This window comes from Tachyglossus aculeatus, chromosome 9, assembly GCF_015852505.1.
Source record: "Tachyglossus aculeatus isolate mTacAcu1 chromosome 9, mTacAcu1.pri, whole genome shotgun sequence".
Lineage (NCBI taxonomy): Eukaryota > Metazoa > Chordata > Mammalia > Monotremata > Tachyglossidae > Tachyglossus > Tachyglossus aculeatus.
Window position 1 is genome coordinate 46,893,708 of NC_052074.1, and position 21,185 is coordinate 46,914,892.

At 42.3% G+C, this 21,185-nt stretch overlaps 1 protein-coding gene across 2 annotated transcripts in view; it reads right to left on the minus strand.

The window, feature by feature from the left end:
* The window catches only part of CCDC148 (coiled-coil domain containing 148), a 147,846-nt gene that overhangs the window by 95,752 nt on the left and 30,909 nt on the right, over positions 1-21,185 (minus strand). For both annotated transcript variants that reach the window (XM_038751570.1, XM_038751572.1), the window contains 2 exons: positions 11,077-11,139; positions 6,308-6,429 (listed from right to left, as the gene is read on the minus strand). In XM_038751570.1, coding sequence (XP_038607498.1) covers positions 6,308-6,429; positions 11,077-11,128 — 174 coding nt within the window. In that variant the 5' untranslated portion in view covers positions 11,129-11,139. The remainder of the gene's footprint in view (positions 1-6,307; positions 6,430-11,076; positions 11,140-21,185) is intronic.

The window sequence follows — 21,185 nt, forward strand, 5'->3', positions numbered from 1 at the left end:
TGTTCTAAGCGCTGAAGAGGTTACAAGGTGATCAGGTTGTCCCACGGGGGGCTCACAGTCTTCATCCCCATTTTACAGATGAGGGAACTGAGGCACAGAGAAGTTAAGTGACTTGCCCAAAGTCACACAGCTGACAGTTGGCAGAGCTGGGATTCGAACCCATGACCTCTGACTCCAAAGCCCGTGCTCTTTCCACTGAGCCACGCTGCTTTCCTGGGGGGCATGCAGTCAGCCCACTGCTCTGAGACCCAGCCAAAATAACTCTTCACATGTAAAATTTATATATGTCTACCTATGTTATATCTTCCTCTCCCCCTCGTCCCCCTCTCCATGCCCCCATCTTACCTCCTTCCCTTCCCCACAGCACCTGTATATATGTATATATGCTTGTACATATTTATTACCCTATTTATTTATTTATTTATTTTACTTGTACATATCTATTCTATTTATTTTATTTTGTTAGTATGTTTGGTTTTGTTCTCTGTCTCCCCCTTTTAGACTGTGAGCCCACTGTTGGGTAGGGACCGTCTCTATATGTTGCCAACTTGTACTTCCCAAGCACTTAGTACAGTGCTCTGCACACACTAAGTGCTCAATAATTACGATTGATGATGATGGTGATGATGATAAAAAAGGAAACTAGGCTAGGTTACTTTGGTCAATATCACAAGTTGGACAGTTGTTTTAGACTAAACTCTATTTCCCAGCTTTTTCTCCAAACAAGGCTCTTAGGTTACCATAAGGTATCTGACTTCTGGTCATCAACTCCTCAGCTTTGTCCTTACAGTGTTCATTCATTCATTCAATCATATTTATTGAGTGCTTACTGTGTGGAGAGCACTGTACTAAGCACTTGGGAAGTACAAGTTGGCAACATACAGAGACGGTCCCTACCCAACAACGGGCTCACAGTCTAGAAGATCTAGAAGGTGTTAACCTCAGTGGTTTAAACTAGTACCTTGCAAACCTTGACTTAAGTAGTTACCATCATGAGTTTTTCCAATTTGTGGTTCCAATAAAATCCTAACTTCGATCTTGTCTGGTTGGAGAATCTGGCTCAGCCATGTTCGCTGGCGCCTACACAAGTCCGAGAAACTGGATCCTAATTCCATACCCTCCATTTATGGCACTAAATGCAAGATGACTGATTTTGATCCTCATTTGGGGTTATACAGTAAAGTGGACCCGATTTTGATCTCCTGAGGAAAAAAGCCTCAATAATAATAATAATAATAATGGCATTTATTAAGCGCTTACTATGTGCAAAGCACTGTTCTACATGCTGGGGTAGATACAAGGTAATCAGGTTGTCCCACATGGGGCTTACAGTTTTAATCCCCATTTTACAGATGTGGGAACTGAGGCCCAGAGAAGTGAAGTGACTTGCCCGAAGTCACACAGCTGACAGTTGGCGGAGCAGGGATTTGAACCCATGACCTGGAGCCTGCTAGCCATGTGATATTTCTCTCCCCATCAGAAGCACAGAGTAGGGGTTGCTCTGAGATCCCTGCAGTCATTGCCATCAATAAGTAAATTAACACTTGTGGCCAGGATCTCATCAGTGAGAAGCAGCATGGTTTAGTTGAAAGAGCCCGGGCTTGGGAGTCAGAGGACGTGAGTTCTAATCCCTGCTCCGCCACTTGTCAGCTGTGTGACTTTGGGCAAGTCACTTAACTCCTCTGTGCCTCAGTTACCTCATCTGTAAAATGGGGAATAAGACTGTAAGCCCCACATGGGATGACCTGATAACCTTGTATCAATCTCAGTGCTTACAACAGTGCTTGGCACATAATAAGTGCTTAAAAAATACCATTATTATTATTGTTATTATTCCTTGTCCTTTTTTTATAATGGCATTTGTTATGCACTTACTACGCACCAGGCACTGTACTAAACCTGGGGTAGATACCAGATAATCAGGTTGGTCACAGCCCCTGTCCCACACAGGGTTCATTAATCCCCATTTCATAGATGAAGCAACTGAGGGAAGGGGAAGTTAAGTGATTTGCCCAAGGTCACAGAGCAAACAAGCAGCAGAGTCGGGATTATAACCCAGGTCCTCTGGGTTATAATCCCTGGATTATAATCCCTGAATTATAACCCAGGTCCTCTGGGTTGGAGAAGCAGCATGGCTCAGTCGAAAGAGCACGGGCTTTGGAGTCAGAGATCATGGGTTCAAATCCCGGCTCTGCCAACTGTCAGCTGTGTGACTTTGGGCAAGTCACTTCACTTCTCTGTGCCTCAGTTACCTCATCTGTGAAATGGGGATTAAAACTGTGAGCCCCCTGTGGGACAACCTGATCACCTTGTAACCTCCCCCAGCGCTAAGAACAGTGCTTTACACATAGTAAGCGCGTAACAAATGCCATCATCATCATCATCCTCTGATTCCCAGGCCATGCTCTTTCCACTAGGCCATGCTGCTTCTCTTGCTGCTAACTCTGAGATGATCACGCCACTACTTGGGGCTAAAATCTGGAACTAGTCTTCAACTTTTGACCAAATTGAAAGGAATTCATTTCTATTTACGTCTCTGGCTCGTTTCCAAATAAATATAAAAGAATCCTTCTGAAAGGCATGAAAAGAGTCACATAGTTAGTTTAGCAAATGGACCATCCACCTAAGGAATCTTGAGTTTATGGATGCTGAACTAACTTGGCCATGGCTAATTGACTACAACTTAAAATATGGTAAGGCCATATTACTTACAGCATCATCAACAGCAGCAAGTACAATACTTTGAGATGAGCTGGTCTCGAAATCAATCAATAGTATTTACTGAGTGCTTACTGTGTGCAGAGCACTGTACTAAGCGCTTACTGTACTAAGCGAAATACTATAGAGCATCAAAAGCCATTCTGCAAAAGCCATTTAGTTTCACTGCTTTCTCTCCGGATAGAGGCCTCAAGTGGCTGATTTGAAATCACTCATGAGTTCATTCTGATCTGGATCAAAAGGTTTCTGATATCTTAAATTGCATTAGAGTATATTTATTTTCTTCTGAAGAATTCAAGAGATATTTTGACCGGATGTCCTAATTTACATGATTTCTTGGTTTTGCTCTAGGGGAGAGCTATTTTTTGGAGAGATTTGCTATTGGTCAGTTCACCTATTCTCTCAGTTTGACTTTATTACAAATGCATATTTGTAATAAAATTTAAAAGAAAGGCCAGCTCTCTAAGCCTGATGTGCTTCCTTAATTTTTGAATTTTGAAATAAAAGCTTTCTTTAATGCAAAAACCACATGACCAGGAATCTAGCAGTTTTGAAGTTGAAGCAAGTTTGAGAAAATGTATATTCACTTACTCTCTGGTATACTAGCAAATAATTTATGTGCCATTAAGCCAGATTTCTGGAATAATAGTGCACAATATGAATCCAATAATAAATTATAATTGTGGTATTTGTTAAGTGCTTAATATGTGCCAAGCACTGCAAGTGCTACGATAGACACAAGGTAATCAGGATGGACCTAGTCTTTTTTATTATCATTATCCTTATATTATTATATAATTATTATGTATTATATAATAATAATGGTATTTCATAAGCACTTACTGTGTTCTAAGCGCTGGGTTAGATAACAGCTAATCAGTTTGGACACAGTCCCTGTCCCACATGGGGCTCAGGGTCTTAATCATGGCTCTGCCACTTGCCTGCTGTGTGACCTTGGGCAAGTCACTTAACTGAAGCACAGAGAAATTATCTCATCTGTAAAATGGGGATTAAGATTCCTTAGCAAGGTTACAGATTATGGCAGAAGACAGGACGTACTAGAGAAAATATATCCATTGAGTCTCTGTGAATTGGAAATGACTTGACAGCACCTGATAATAATAATAACCCTAGAACTTAGTACAGTGCCTGGCACATAGTGTTTAACAAATATCATTTGAAAATAAGAAAGGCAGGGGACATGTGTTCTAATCCCAGCTTTGCCACTGTGTGACCTTGATATTTTAGTCATTTAACTTGTCTGTGTCTCAGTCTTTCCTTCTATGAAATGGGAGTTAAATGCCTGTTCTCCCCCCCCCGCCCCCTTAGATTGTGAGTCCCATGTGGGATGGGGACAGTGTTCAAAGTGATTATCTTATACCCACGCCAGTGTTTATTTAGTACAGTGCCAGGCACATAAGATGCACTTAAATACCACAATTATTATAATTATCCTTAGTTCATGGAGTTTATAGTATGACATCATCTAAACAATCCCAAAATTCCTTTATCCTCAACCTGATTTTCACAAGATATCCAGTACTTTGGTTATGTGAAGATCTCGGAAGTATACGGCTTTCGGTTTCACTGATTTTTAGGCTGTCAGCAACTATATCATGCATCATATGACTCTTTATAAGTGTTAAAAAGATGGAAGAGACATGAAAGCCAAGGTCTTTATAGAATGCCAGGTTAATGAAGTAGAACATCAGAAAATATTTTGGCTGGGATTCTGGCACAATGGCTTTACTGCCATTCGACCTAAACAGGCATTTCAAAGTGAAATACCAAAGATATGAGGTTTACACTTTGTGTAAAGTCTTGAATGAGCCCTTCCAAATGATGAACAACAATTGTTCTGAAAAGTTATTATACCTTTGGCAATCTAGGACACTATACAATAAAGGGTTTGCTCACTCACAATGCTGCCTTTTCTTTCAAATAGCTTGCTTTTCTGGCCTGAAGCCTGAATAACCAAAGGATGAGCTAATGCAGTTTAGAAGTTCCAGCTATGAATTGAAAATTGAAAAGGTCTGAATACCCTGCTTGACCCAACTCGTTTTACAATACAAGATAGATAACTTCAATATTCTACATTTAACTCCATTTGATTTTCTTTCAAATAGAGTTTTTGATTGGTAAAGCCACTAACTCGAGAATATCTTATGAAGTTAGGGCTCTTCCACGTCTCACTTCATGCTTTGTCTGCATTTTTTTCAATTCTGCTACCAGATGTTAGGAGCGATCAGAGTCAAGAAACTTTAACCCCAAAAGGCAATTCCAAGCCGTGGCGCCAGCCTCTGCTGTCCATCATCTCTGGTCCACCGTCATCGTCGGTATTTATGTTGGAGATTTGCTCCATCATTCGTCCTTGACTAGTAGCCTAGGGCCCAGGCTTCTTCTCTCTGGGGCTCAGGGCCTTGCTTCTCCAGAGCCCAACAAGTGAGTTATGGCTGCATGGCTCCGCCACCTGATCTTTGCTCCCTGCAGGCTCCCAAATCCATGCTGTGCTTCCTACTCCCTGCAGGCATCCTTGGCTTTCATGTCCTCGCCACCCTATCCATCATCATCATCATCAATTGTATTTATTGAGCGCTTACTGTGTGCAGAGCGCTGTACCAAGCGCTTGGGAAGTACAAGTTGGCAACATATAGAGACAGTCCCTACCCAACAGTGGGCTCACAGTCTAAAACAGTCTAGAACAGTCTATCCCAACCCTGGAGAAGCAGCTTGGCTCAAGTGGAAAGAGCCCGGGCTTTGGAGTCAGAGGTCATGGGTTCAAATCCCGGCCCCACCAATTGTCAGCTGTGTGACTTTGGGCAAGTCACTTAACTTCTCTGGAAAATGGGGATTAAGACTGTGAGCCCCCTGTGGGACAACCTGATCACCTTGTAACCTCCCCAGTGTTTAGAAAAGTGCTTTGCACATAGTAAGTGCTTAATAAATGCCATTATTATTATTATTATTACCCCTCCATGCCATCCAGCATGGAGCCCAGAGATCTGCCCACGTTTGTCACCTAACAAGGTGGGAAAAATCTACCACAGTCCTTTTTGCAGGTAGTCAGATGCAGTTAGCTGGCACTGCATTCATTCATTCATTCTTTCATTCAATCATATTTACTGATCGCTTAGAAAGTACAATTTGGCAACAAAGAGACAATCCTTACCTAACAACAGCTCACAGTCTAGAAGGGCTGAGACAGACAACAAAACAAAACAAGTAGACAGGCATCAATAGCATCAATATAAACAGAATTATAGCTATATGCACAGAATCCAACACCCACTCCAGTAGCCATAGGTTGCCTGGGCCACCTCAGGGCACAACATCATGTGTCCCCAGGGTCATCAATAAATACAATTGATGATGATGATGATTTATTCTAATAAAAGAGTATCCATCTCCATTGGGATTTTAATTGTTTGAAAACAATTCACGAAAAGAATGCAAGAAATACACAAGAATCTCATGTTTTAACATCACATGCAAGACTATTTTTTCACACAAAATTAATTCTCTAAAACTTACATAGCTGTCTTAGTACTAGATATTTGTAAAGAACTGTGAAGAATGAAATTTGACATACCTTTAACTGAATAGCAGCAGATGCTAGTTTTTTGGCTTCAGTAACTGCATATAATTGCTGGTAGTCCACTGGTCTATATTTGGAATTGCTCAGACCATTTTTCACATGAACTGCAATATTATCTATTTTTCAAGCAAAATATAAGAGTATTGATTTTTAATTGTCAACAAATGGTATTATATGGAAAGCTTAATTACAGGGATATCTGTACTTTCAAATATTTTCGGGACAATACCAGTCATGAAATTTATGGTTTTAAGTACTATCTATTTGAACATTTGCAGCTAATAATTGTAAAAAAAAAAAAAGTTTTACAAGCATTTTCATGTAAGCAATCTATCAGCAATCAACAGCAAAAGTGCATTTAGGGAATCATTCCATTTCAATTGTTTGATGGAATTTCTGCAAATTCTAGTGCCAAAATACAAAATGCACTTCCATGTTTTTGCTGTGATTACTGTTAGGCCTGGAAATATTACCTAAGCATTGCTGTATATGAAAAAATCAACTGATCACAGAAAAATGTTTGTAATTTGCTGAACATGTCCAAAATACCATAAATATTTCCTAATTATTTTCCTTCTTTTTATGGTTTTGTTAAACCATTCTTGTGTGACTCCTCCCTGCAATTTGAGAACTTTTAGTGTTAAAAAGTAAATTATTCAGCTGCAAAACTAGTGGTTTTGAAGACAGGCAGATGGGCTTTTCTGAGTGACTTATGTATAACAGTCTGTGATTGAAAACAGGTTAATGTCAGTAAATATTTACTGAAAATGTCAGTAAATAAATGGGTATAATTTCATTTACGTCTCTAAATGTTTCCATTTTAAATTAAATTAGGGTTTAATTGGATGCATTTGCTAATGTTTAATCATTAAAAAATGTAATTGACACAAAACATATTATCCATATCTTTGGGGGGCAAAATTTATAAAGGGCGTACAGGAATTAGATAATGCTATTGCCTTAGATGTCAGTGAAAATCAAATTCTGAAAGTTTGAACAGGTAACAGTGGAAGCTGAAAAATCAAGGAAATAAAAAATTTTAAGGTAAAGCTAATAAAAACATTTATTAATAATAATAATAATAATGATGGTATTTGTTAAGCGCTTACTATGTGCCAAGCACTGTTCTAAGCGCTGGGGAGATACAAAGCAATCAGGTTGTCCCACGGGGGACTCACACTCTTAATCCCCATTTTACAGATGAAGGAGCTAAGGCCCAGAGAAGTTAAGTGACTTGCCCGAAGTCACACAGCTGACAGTTGGCGAAGCCGGGACTTGAACTCATGACCTCTGACTCCAAAGCCCGTGTTCTTTCCACTGAGCCACACTGCTTCTCTAAGTATCATTTAAGTCATGAGTCACACCCTGAAGTACAGAATAATATCCCACAAAGATGCTAGAATTTTTGAGATGATACAAATTGGATATCTACCAAGAAAGATACAAATATTGACCTCCATTTAGCATCTTTAAAGATCAATCAGTCCAACCAATTTCCCAAATATATCTTTGTCTAATTATCTGGATTGAAGCAGTGCAACCTTTCTTTCAGTCTGGGTTTTGCAGATTTGGACTAAAGTTTCCCTATGCAAAAAAAGCCCTCCAAAACTGCTAATTATATGATCCTCTAGACTGTAAGCTCACTGTAGGCAGGGATCATGTCCTCTCCAGATCCTTGTAGCCATCATCTACCGCCCCCCCAGCACCACCTCCAACTTCTTTAACGATTTTGACCCCTTCCTCACCTTCCTTCTCTCCTTTTCCATGCCCACTCTGATCCTCGGAGACTTCAACATCCACGTGGATATCCCTGGTGACTCCTCTGCCGCCCTCCTTCTATCTCTCCTTGACACTGCTAACCTCCTGCTCCACCCCACCTAGCCCACTCACCAACTTGGTCACACCCTTGATTTCATCTCTCCTACCGCTGCACTATCTCCACCCTCACCAACTCTGAAATCCCTCTCAATGATCATAACCTTCTCACCTGCCTCCTCACTCACACTCCTCTCCCCTGTAAATCTATATTACTACCTCACAGAGACCTCCGCTGTCTCGACCCCATCCATCTTTCTGAGCGCCTCACAGCCCACCTCGCCTCCCTTTCCTCTCTACCCAATCTTGATGATCAGATTACTGCTCTCAACTCCACCCTCTCTACTCAGCTCGACTCCCTTGCTCCCCTTTCCCTTTGCCCCTCCCGTACCACAAACCCACAGCCCTAGATCACTGCCACTGTCCACCTCCTTCGCTCTTATGCTCGAGCTGCTGAACGCTGCTGGCGAAAGTCTAAACACCAAGCCTCACTTCAAGTTTATCCTTTCCTGCCTTAACTCTGCCCTCTCCTCTGCCAGACAAAACTATTTCTCCTCCCTTATTGACACCCATGCCCATCATCCCCGTCAGCTCTTCCATACATTTAACTCCCTTCTCAGGCCCCTGGTTCCTCCCCCTCCTCCGTCGCTCACCCCTAACGATCTGGCATCCTACTTTATTAGTAAAATTAACTCCATCAGGTCTGAGCTCCCCAAATTCACTCCTCCCCCTTCTCCAACCCCCCGGCTCTCAACCGTCTCCGCTACTCTCCCATCCTTCCCAGGAGTATCCTCAGATGAGATCTCCTTCCTCCTCTCAAGTGCTACTCCAGCCACCTGTGCTTCCGACCCCATTCCCTCTCATCTTATGAAATCTCTCGCCCTGTCCCTCCTGCCTTCCTTAACTTCCATCTTCAACCACTCACTCTCCACTGGTTCCTTCCCCTCTGCCTTCAAACATGCCCATGTCTCCCCCATCCTAAAAAAAACCCTCTCTTGACCCCACCTCCCCTTCTAGTTATCACCCTATCTCCCTCCTACCATTACTTTCCAAACTCCTTGAACGAGTCATCTACACCCGCTGCCCTGACCCCCTCCAATCTGGCTTCCGTTCCCTACATTCCACAGAAACTGTCCTCTCAAAGGTCACCAATGACCTCCTGCTTGCCAAATCAAATGGCTCCTACTCTATACTAATCCTCCTCGACCTCTCAGCTGCCTCTGACACTGTGGACAACCCCTTTCTCCTCAACATGCTATCCGACCTTGGCTTCACAGACTCTGTCCTCTCCTGGTTCTCCTCTTATCTCTCTGGCATTCATTCTTAGTCTCTTTCGTGGGCTCCTCCTCCCCCTCCCATCCTCTTACTGTAGAGGTTCCTCAAGGGTCAGGTCTTGGTCCCCTTCTGTTCTCTATCTACACTAACTCCCTTGGTGAACTCATTCACTCCCACAGCTTCAATTATCATCTCTACACTGATGACACCCAAATCTACATCTCTGCCCCTGCTCTCTCCCCCTCCCTTCAAGCTCATGTCGCCTCCTGCCTTCAAGACATCTCCATCTGGATGTCTGCCCGCCATCTAAAACTCAATATGTCCAAGACTGAACTCCTTATCTTCCCTCCCAAACCCTGCCCTCTCCCTGACTTTCCTATCACTGTTGACAGCACTACCATCCTTCCTGTCTCACAAGCCTGCAATCTTGAAGTCATCCTCGACTCTGCTCTCTCATTCACCTCTCACATCCAATCCGTCACCAAAACCTGCCGGTCCCACCTCCACAACGTCGCCAAGATCCACCCTTTCCTCTCCATCCAAACTGCTACCCTCCTGGTTCAATCTCTCATCCTATCCCAACTGGATTACTGCATCAGCCTCCTCTCTGATCTCCCATCCTCCTGTCTTTCCCCACTTCAGTCTATCCTTCACGCCACTGCCTGGATCATCTTTGTGCAGAAACGCTCTGGGCATGTTACTCCCCTCCTCAAAAATCTCCAGTGGCTACCAGTCAACCTACACATTGGGCAAAAACTCCTCACTCTCGGCTTCAAGGCTCTCCATCACCTTACCCCCTCCTACCTCACCTCCCTTCTTTCCCTTCTTTCCTTCTATAGCCCAGCCCACACCCTCTGCTCCTCTGCTGCTAACCTCCTCACTGTGCGTCGTTCTCGCCTGTCCCGCCGTCGACCCCAGGACCCACGTCTTCCCCCTGGCCTGGAATGTCCTCCCTCTGCACATCCGCCAAGCTAGCTCCCTTCCTCCCTTCAAAGCCCTACTAAGAGCTCACCTCCTCCAGGAGGCCTTCCCAGACTGAGCCCCCTCCTTCCTCTCCCCCTCCCCCTCCCCCCCACCCTACCTCCTTCCCGTCCCCACAGCACCTGTATATATGTTTGTACAGATTTATTACTCTATTTATTTTACTTGTACATATTTACTATTCTATTTATTTTATTTTAATATATTTTGTTTTGTTGTCTGTCTTCCCCTTCTAGACGGTGAGCCCATTGTTGGGTAGGGACTATCACTATATGTTGCCAACTTGTACTTCCCAAGTGCTTAGTACAATGCTCTGCACACAGTAAGTGCTCAATAAATACAATTGAATGAATGAATGAATCATGCCTTCCAACTCCATTGTATTGTACCCTCCTAAGAGTTTACACAGTACTCTGCACAAAATGTGTTCAAAAAATACCACTGATTGATGGATCACAATATTACTTCCTCAATACAGCAGAGCAAATATGATTCTTATAGCTGAGAAGTCCAGCTAAAATAAATATATTCTCCAAGAGAATCAGCAGCCTCCAAAATGTGCACAGATAATAGAAAAGATTTTGGGTACTAAAATTCTGAAATTTAATGCCCATAGTTTATGCAGTTTCAATACTACATCGATGACTACAAAATCATTAAAACAGAATATAAAGCACAGAATAAAAATGTACCAGTGAGGTTGGTTTTACGAGGTATAATGAATGGCAGGTTTCTTCTACTCATGTTTCCCAGACCTGTCAAGAAAAATAATTGAAGGATGAAAATTATTAAATGCTATTTAGAAAGCGTGTCAATTTTTTTATTAAACATTCGTTTGATTTTGAAAGGCAGAGCTGTGGATGAATTATCTGGCTGTCTGTCACGAGCTAAATCAGCGTTTACTCACTTTCTTAACCCTAGGAGCCAATATTTCACTTTGAATGTTGGGATGAAAAAGGGCAGGGCTTTAAAGGGAGGGAGTGTGGCAACAGGTCTGTGATTGGCAGGAAGGTTTTGACAAGTTAAAGGGTCATAAAAACCTAAATTTGAGACTTTTTAACCTTAGTCAAAGGTGGAGACCAGGGGGAAGCTGAAACTCATGAGCACAATGGCATATAATGGCACAGTGAAGCTCCATGTGGAATTGATATCTGTGCTTCCAAACTTTTCTGAAGCCCCAGTTTTGATGATTATTACTATGGTATTTGTTAAGCGCTTACTATGTGTCAAGCACTGTTCTAAATCCTGGGGTAGATACCAGTTAACCAGGTTGTCCCACATGGGGCTCACAGTCTTAATCCCCATTTTACAGCTGAGGTAACTGAGGTCACACAGCAAACAAAGTGGGGGAGCTGAGATTAGAACCCACGTTTTCTGACTCCCAAGACCATGCTCTTTCCACTAAACCTCACTGCTTGACTCTGCTTTCCCAACACATACACACTAAGCCCTCGTTTCTGCTACTTGCTCTCCTTTCTTCAGTGCTTACCATCATCATCATCGTCATCTAGACCCTTTAAGCACTTGCTACCCCCCACCTTCAACCCCAAAGCATTTAATCTCCTTATACTCTGCCATTTCCCCTGTTTGTAATTTTATTTCAATGTCTGTCTTCCCCTCTGGAATGTAAGCTCCTTGTAGTCAAGGATCGTGTCTACCATGAGTACTATGGAACTGTAGTCTTCCAAGTGCTTAGTACAGCACTCTGCACACAGTAAGTGCTCAATAAATGCCATTGTTGGATCCTGTTTTTGGAGCTTTAATGTATTTGGTAACCTCTTCTAAGACCATTCCAAATTACTCGTTAGCAGTTGATAGTTAATTCTCCTAAAGCACTGACACGAACAAGGAGATATAGCAGTGGATGTTTGGGAGAGATTTGCAGCAGGCAGACTAGCCCACCTTGAAACAAACAGAAGAGGGGCTGCTCTTCTTAACCAAAGGCTTTGAGAGGACTCCAAAACCAAGTAGCCGGCTCCAAAACAGAGACAGGTCTCATATGGGACAAATGCGTCAATGCAACATTCATTGAATTGTATTTATTGAGCACTTACTGTGTGCAGAACACTGTACTAACAAGGAACTGTCTATGTATGCATGCAGCACCAAAGGGTGTGTCATTAACACTTTCGGTCTTTTCAGTCACACCCAACACATGGATAGGATTCAACAGAATCATTTTAGGAAGCCAGGCAAAGCTATACAGTAAAGAGCAGCTGAAGGATTGTGGCACACCAAATTATCAAAAGATAACTATCCATAACTTTAGCATTCTAGCCAAGTAGGTGAAAAGTTGGTCAGATGTGGAAAGGCCAGGAATTTTAAAGTAAGTTGATAGTCTGCAGCATGAAGCCCAGTGGATCACTGGCTCATAACAGCACAAAACTAACAAATCAGCAAGTCCCAAAAGGGATAACCATCCCCAGAACGTTTACTTTGGCAAAGAACTCCCTGCCTCAGTTAGCTGTGCAGACAAACCAGGCTTTTAGGATTTCTCTTTTTCCCTCTTGTTGCCCGGTTTCTCATATTTCCCTATTCATTGATTCTATTGTTTGGAGAGGGGTGAGGAACAGAAGGCAAAAAACAAGCCAGTCATTTCTGCTACTTGAAGCAACTCCTGTTGCAGGAGGAGGTTGAAACTATGATCGCAATAGGATTTGGGGATTACTAGTCACCCTTCTCTTCCATGATACTGCAAGAAACTGAAATGAACAGCGAGAAATGTGGGAGTGTTGCTGGAAAAGAATAAAATTTGCATATGTGGACTTAGAATTTCCTATGTTCATATGTCTTCCTATACCAAAGTTGAGCAAGAGATATGTCCTCAAAACAGATTTCATGGCACTACCATGGCACTGTGACTAGTAATCCGGACTTTATAACCACTGAATGCAACTTTCTAAGACAATACTTTTGATCTTGAAGGATTCCAAACTAATATCTATCTATATCTATCTATATATATAGATATAGATAGATATAGATAGGTATATATTTCATAGGGATGGTAATGTAACTGTTAATATATATAATAATATATATGAATAATGTGAAATTCTTTTTGGAATTAAAATTACACTTATTCAAGTTCTGTGCTGAAGTCAGAAGTACTTGAAAGCTCTGAACCAGGTTTATCACAGATTGACTAGACGGCATTGGAAAAACTTCTCAAACTGTGTTCTTCAAAACACACTACTGGGAAAGCAGCATGGTCTAGTGGATAGAGCGTGGGCCTGGGAGTTAGAAGGACATGGGTTCTAATTCCACCTCAGCCAACTGTCTTCTGTGTGACCATGGGCAAGTCACTTCACTTCTCTGGGTTTCAGTTACCTCATCTGTAAAATGGGGTTTAAAACTGTGAACCTCATATGGGATGTGGACTGTGCCCAACCTGATTAGCTTGAATTAATTTATGCATTCAATTCATTCAGTTGTATTTATTAAGTGCTTACTGTGTGCAGAGCACTGTAATAAGTGCTTGAGAAAGTAGAATACAACAATAAAGAATGACAATCCCTACCCACAACAAGCTCACAGTCTAGAGTGGGGGAGATAGACATCAGTACACATAAGCGGATATCAATACAAATAAATACAATCTACCCCAGGGCTTAGTACAGTGGCTGGCACAAAGTAAGCACTTAAATACCATTTTAAAAATCCCCACCTATTAAGACAGGTAAACTAATAACCATCTTACAGGAATGTACAGGAATGAATCTTTATAATGACTTTGAAGGCTTCAGGTGTGAGGGGATATAGGGGACATAAAATTGAATGGTATTATTACTATACCTGGCACAGTTTTAGTGCTACCAGGATCGATCCAACTTTCGAAGACAACTTAATAAAAAGTTGCCTTATACTAATCCTGCTTTTCATTTGCTATTGAGAATTTCACAGAAATTATCTGGTTGGCAATGGAAACGCTTTGCTACTTAGAGCTAAACTGCTACTTAAATGGAAACTGTTAAAGTTAAATATTTTAACAGGATTCTGTCATAGATATAATTCTATTATTATATTAGATGATATTTTAGAAATCATTAAGGAATGTTACCCAAATGCAAGCATCTTAGTTTCAATTACTTAGAGGGGGAAATGTTTTTTAATGTGAAGTTTTATAGTCACATAAGTTGCAAGAAACATTTTTATAAATACATTTTGATGTCTTTAAACTGAGGGTGGGGTAATTTTAATGTAAAACTTAGCGATTACAGTTTTGCTACAAAGACTAAAACTTTTTTCAAAAATATGATTTCACTCAGCTATTCTAGGCACATGAACAATCACCACTCCTCTAGAGATGAGCAAAAATAGCAGGCAGCTATTTATACAGCCAGACAGGCTTTGTGCCGTTCTTAGCTTTGTATTCTTCCATCTACTAGGCTGCACTCATGAAATCTCTTTTAACACATTAAAGGAGAAAAGGACAGTTTTACCCCTAAGCTTAAAAATCCCACAATCTATGAATGGCCTTAGAAGAAGCAACATGTACAACTTGATCCACGAAAAAAACTGGGCTACACAAGGGAGAATAGGACCAGTGGCTAGGGCTGGATTACCAAAGGGCAGCAACCTTGGACCTCAAGCTTAAAAGCAGCATGGCTCAGTGGAAAGAGCATAGGCTTTGGAGTCAGAGGTCGTGGGTTCAAATCCCGGCTCCGCCACTTGTCAGCTGTGTGACGTTGGGCAAGTCACTTCACTTCTCTGGGCCTCAGTTCTCTCATCTGTAAAATGGGGATGAAGACTGTGAGCCCCTCGTGGGACAACCTGATTACCCTGTACCTACCTCAGTGCTTAGAACAGTGCTTTGCACATAGTAAGCGCTTAACAAATACCAACATTATTATTATTATTATTAAAAGGGACTTCAGCCCTCTCAACCCCAACTTCCAGAGAAGCAACTGTGCATCTTGTGACTCTACCAGTTATGGCCATCATTTGGGGTATAATACAAATGGAACCCCAAATGGACCATTTCTAAATAGCTAGAATGTTGAGTCCGAGAAAGAGATCAAGAAGTTTATCCCCATTTGGTGCTGTCCCTGTGCAGAAGCTTTAAAAAATTTCTCCACTTTGAGGGGTTGATAAAAGACAGGTGAGGGTCAGAGAGTGGGGGGGTAGTGGTGGCTGCATGAGACGACACACTTGGCACTGGAGAAGAATCATGGCATAGAGGATAGAGCATGGGCCTGGTGGTCAGAAGGTCATGGGTTCTAATCCCGGCTCCGCTACTTACCTGTCATGTGACCTTGGGCAAATCACTTCACTTCTCTGTGCCTCAGTTACCTCATCTGTAAAATGGGGATTGAGGCTATGACCCCCAAATGGGACAGGGACTGTGTCCAACCCGATTTGCTTGTACTTAGTACACCAGCACTTAGTACAGTGCCTGGCAAATAGAGGCCACTTAACAAATACCACAATTCTTATAATTACGAGGTCTGTCCTCCAGGCATGGCTGTAGCTCTGCCCCTGCCTGCCCACATCCTCCCAGTTAAGAAAAAAAAAAGCAGCCTAGGACAAGGCTGCGTGTGCTGGTCTAAGAGTCTGCTGAGTCTTGGCATGGTTGATTTTGCCCTTTAAGTGGCCCAGTCCCCACTTAGGGGGTCCCCTGACCAAAAGAGGAGCCTGCATTGTTCCAAAACCAGCGGACAAGGTATGCCTGTGGAATCCCCTTTGCCTTCCCTCCCCCACAACCCCAGTCCCACACCCCCTGGTCCCTGTAAAATTTGCCAGGGAGGAAACTGGTGGGTATAGGCAGAGGACCAATGGTTGCCAGGGAAGCCTGCACCAGAGCTCCCAAAACAGTTGGGACTCGGCAAAAGCGCTGCCTTGTGAGCTAGTCCATCTTTCCCTCACTTTCCCTGTTACTCTCACAGAGCTGGGCCTGCTCAAGCTTCTGGTGGTGGGGCAGCTGGCTGGCTGATTTCAAGCCTCCTCCTAATATCACTCATTGTTAACGCATGATCCTAACCATTGACAGCTTCCTCCTCTTCCATAGCTCTACTTTTCCTTAGGCTTGACAGTGGGATATCAATGAATCCTAATGGGAAATCATTAGCACTTGCTGATACACCTCTCAGCCCGAACTCATATGAGCAGGCACCACACTTCTGGCTTTTTGCCAAGACCTGTGATCTGGGAGTAGAGGGGAACAAAATGAAGGGGAGTTTAAGGATAGTGAAAAGGAGAAGGGAATGTGTGGACAGGGAATGTGTTTGTTAGATTGTTCTCTCCCAAGCGCTTAGTACAGTGCTCTGCATACAGTAAGTGCCAAAAAATACGAATGACTGACTGACAGGAAGAGAAAAGCTCGGGAGGTGTAAAGATGACATCACTTCATCACTCAGCATATTCATTCGATCGTATCTATTGAGTGCTAACTGTGTGCAGAGCACTGTACTAAGCGCTTGGGAAGTACAAGTTGGCAACATATAGAGACGGTCCCTACCCAACAGTGGGCTCACAGTCAAGAAGACATCATCTGTATCGTACACTACATATATCGTACACTATATATAAGGCCTAGAGAGACACTTCGATTCCAGGACCTAGCTTTGGTTGACCATTCCTGACAGTGAGAGAGAGAAAGACTGAGAAAAGTGCAAGATCTGAAGTAAACCAATGACAGTAATAGGAGGTGGGGAGACTGAAGTCTAAAGAAGGTGGACAGAAGCTGAAGACAAGCTGAGAAGTTTGCATGGCCCAGCGGATAAAACCGGGGCCTAGGAGTCAGAAGGACCTGAATCCCATTAATATTTACAGGGATCAGCTACCACTATCAAATTACAATCCTGATCAAAAGTGATTGGGAAAAACCCTATTTTTTGATCAAGTAGTAATTCAAGAGTCCTAGGTAAAACTTGGGTAATACACTGAAATTCTCTCTTCAGTTTCAAGGAGAAAAGGGATCTTTCAGTTCACATCATGAAAGTAGAGTACTTATTCTGTGAAACACCTGTCATGTTTAACATGGGGGAAAGCAGAAGGAAAGGGAACTGAAATGCTTCAAGACCTAGGGATCCTACAATATATACAGCAGTCTGGTATAATAATAAAATTCCAAATTATTAAATATTGTTTTAAGAATTGATTTTTTAACCAATACTTTGGAAGATTTTCATTTAACAGTCATCTTTTTGGAAGAAAAAGTATCTTTCTCTGTTTTAGTAGCAATTTTTGCCTTCCCCTTAACGTACTCATCAAGCATGTAATTGAAATGTATACCAGGTAATCTAAAGATCCTCTGGGGACATGATGAGAAACAGAGATGGAAACACTTCTAGGGACAAATTCTGCCCTTTAAAGAACTTCCATTTCAAAATTAAAACTTTCAACTAGCACTTCCCTTTAGGAAATTGCTATCTTCCTACTCTGCTTCGCTTCTATAGATTTTTAGATAAAGTTCCATAAGTAGTCCTTAGGAATTGCTACCATTAGTTTTGCATGAAACAGAAGTCGGCTTACTGAGAAACTTGCTAAGTTAATAGAGCTGCATCTGGTGGAAATAAGGAGTTAAGAGAAACGAAAACCTTGGTGAAAGCTAACGCTAGGCCAGGTGATGCCTCTCCTCATTCTGCAACCCCAGCAGAAAGTTGACAATGATGAGAGGGCAACCAGGAAGTGGGATGTAAAGTAAACTCTCCACTATCTCCCCAGTATCCATTCGGTTCAGTCTGGAGACTTTGCTTAATGCAAGACTTCCATGTGAAGTTGCAATGAATGTGCATATCTGTACTTTATTAATATATATTTACATTTGTCTCCCCGTTCTAGACTGTAAGTTCATTTTGGGCAGGGAATGTGTTTATTTATTGCTCTATTATACTCTCCCAAGCACTTAGTACAGTGCTCTTCATACAGTGAGTGCTCAATAAATACGATTGAATGAATGAATGAATATGATTGAATGACTGAAGACAGATCATTTACCTGCCATATCATCAGAGGAATAGAAGGGCTTCTCTTCTCTGATTTCTTGGGATCACGAGCACCCATTTGATGGAGGAAATGGGCCTCTAAGGTGCTGAGGGTTTATGGAGTGTGCTATTGCCAGATGGGCAGCAGTCCTAAAAACCAGACTACAGGAAGAAGATAAAACATCAGTCTCCCCTGGTACTGAGCCAAAGTCACTCTCCACCTGGAGCTGTGTCACAGCCACTATCTGCCTAGGCCAGCCCTTGGAGAAGGGACAGGAGAGGAGAAATGATGTAAGCTCTCCTACACTAAAGTACAGCGTCTACTAAAGACTCTCTTTGGTAAGATAATGTGGGTGAGCAGAAAAGACAGTTTAGCCCCTTAATACACATCTCAGCAGTGGGGAAAAGGGTCTATTATTTTTCCTGGGTTTAACCACAAGCCCTTCCACAGCAGTTTTATGCCCAAGTGTGAATTTCAGAAACTCTGGTGACACATACCATTTGTGGAGCTGACCAAGGGTGGGGCCGGTGACCCTGACACTAAAATACTTTGCTGAAAATGGAGCAACAGATGCCACATCTGCTTCCTGAATGTCAGCTTCCCCGCCTGCCTAAGCAACCCAAAGGACTTCATTGCCAAAAGCCACAGATGAATTATCTTCTCAAACCAGTTCATGTATTGTGGACCCAGAAAATAAACTTCTTTCGCCCTGCCTCATTCATGGTGTGCATTATTGCATCCAAAAATCAGAAGGTAGAGCACTGCACGCATTATTTTAGACAGCCCAGAAGTCCATATGTAAAAAGAAACTGGCTGTAGAAAAAGGTTAAAAAAAAGTTAACGAATCTCATTACTCATGAAGGAACTTGAGAAGCAGTATGGCCTAATGGATGGAGCACGGGCCTGGAAAGTGCTGGGTTCTAATCCTGGCTCTGCCACTTGTCTGCTGTGTGACCTTGGGCACACCATTTCACTTCTCTGTGCCTCAGTTTCTCACCTGTAAACTAGGGGTTAAGATGGTAAGCCCCATGTGGGGCATGGACTGTGTCCAACTTGTTTAGCCTGGCACATAGTAAGTGTTTCAATGCAATAAAAAAAGAATAGTGATTAAAATTTAAATTTCAATGATTATAAACAACAACACACACAGAGGACATACTACACCCTTCTTCAACCTGTTCAGTCCTTCCTTCTAATTCTATCTCCTCTGATAAAATGTCATAAAATACCCTCGGATTTTCCATTTTTCTCTCCACTTGCCATTAAAATTATTTGATGACTTGAACCCACTTGCTTTGCCTTGAACTTAGAGGTTTCGGCTTTCACTTGTCCATTGTCGCAGCAGGAATATTTCAAAACCATCCAGTAGAGCCAGCAACTGGTCTGAGAGCAGTGATTCGGGCATTAACAGCCATAACTCACATTAAGAAGAAGGTGGGAATGCAACTAAGTGACATAGAGCTGTCTGAGAAGATAGCAACTGCAGGCAATAGCGAATGAGAGAATAATTGTACTGTACTGTGGGTTGGTCTCCTGCCAAGAACTTGCGGTGACATAGGAAGGTCAAATTTTATTGAAAACAGAGATCTGTTCAAAAGCTACAGTACCAGATGGTGCATGCCAAGGGTGACAGCATATTAAGAGTCTTTTTATGCACATAACATTGGGTGGATTCTTTCCAGAGTAATGGAAGTGTTAAGATGGTAGGGTCACCACAGGAGGCCACTCTGGTAGGGGAGTGTATTCCCAAAGTGCTGGTTGGGACTTATTTGTTTGAAGGTCTGGAGCCAGGCCAGGTGAAGCGCAGAGCTCAGTCTGCGATTAAGCCCAGACCGTGTTAATAATAATAATAATTATTATTATTATGGTATTTGTTAAGCGCTTACTGTGTGCCAAGCACTGTTCTAAACGCTGGGGTAGATACAAGGTAATCAGGTTTTCCCACGTGGGGCTCTCAGACTTAATCCCCATTTTACAGATGAGGGAACTAAGGCACAGAGAAGTTAAGTGACTTGCCCAAAATCACATAGCTGACAAGTGGCAGAGCTGGGATTAGAACCCAGCCTTATACATTTATCCTTCTTAACTGTGTTTTAAAGATGCGAGAAGAACCAGGAAATTGATATTGGAACATTCTTTCAGTCTGCCAGGAAACTGTAGTGTTGAAAGCTGAAAACATACTGCTTTGAAGAGGTGCGGCTACGGAAAGAGCACAGGACTGATAGGAGACTGAGTTCTAATCCCAGCTCTGTCGCTTGCCTACTGTATGACCTTAGGCAGGTCTTTAACATCTTGATGCTTCAATTTCCTCATCTGTTAAAGGGAGATTAAATACCTGTTATCTCTTCCCATAGGAGTCAGGGAGAGATTGTATTGCATATTCCCCAGCGCTTAGCACAATACTTGCATGGTTAAGTGCATAAACAAAATACTACAATTGTTATTATTGTTATTATTATTCATGTTTCAACTACAATGGTGAGGTCTGGCTGAAAGTATTCAGGCGAGGGTGTCAGTTCTTTCTGCCAACGTACATGTCAAAACGTAGAGCAGCAACATGGCCTGGTGGATAGAACACGGGCCGGGAGTCAGAAGGATCTGGGCTCTAATTCCGGCTCTGCCATTTGTCTGCTGTGTGACCTTGGGCAAATCACACACATCTCTGGGCCTCTGTTACCTCATCTTTAAATTGGGGATTAAGAATGTGAGCCCTACATGGGACAGGGACTGTGTCCAACCTGATTAACTTGTATTTACTGTAGTGCTTAGTATAGGGCCTGGTACACAGTAAGTGCTTAACAAATACCATTTTTTTAAAAAACAGTATCATTTTCTAGGCTACTTCATTTGCTGTTTGTGATTGTTGGCAGTGTTC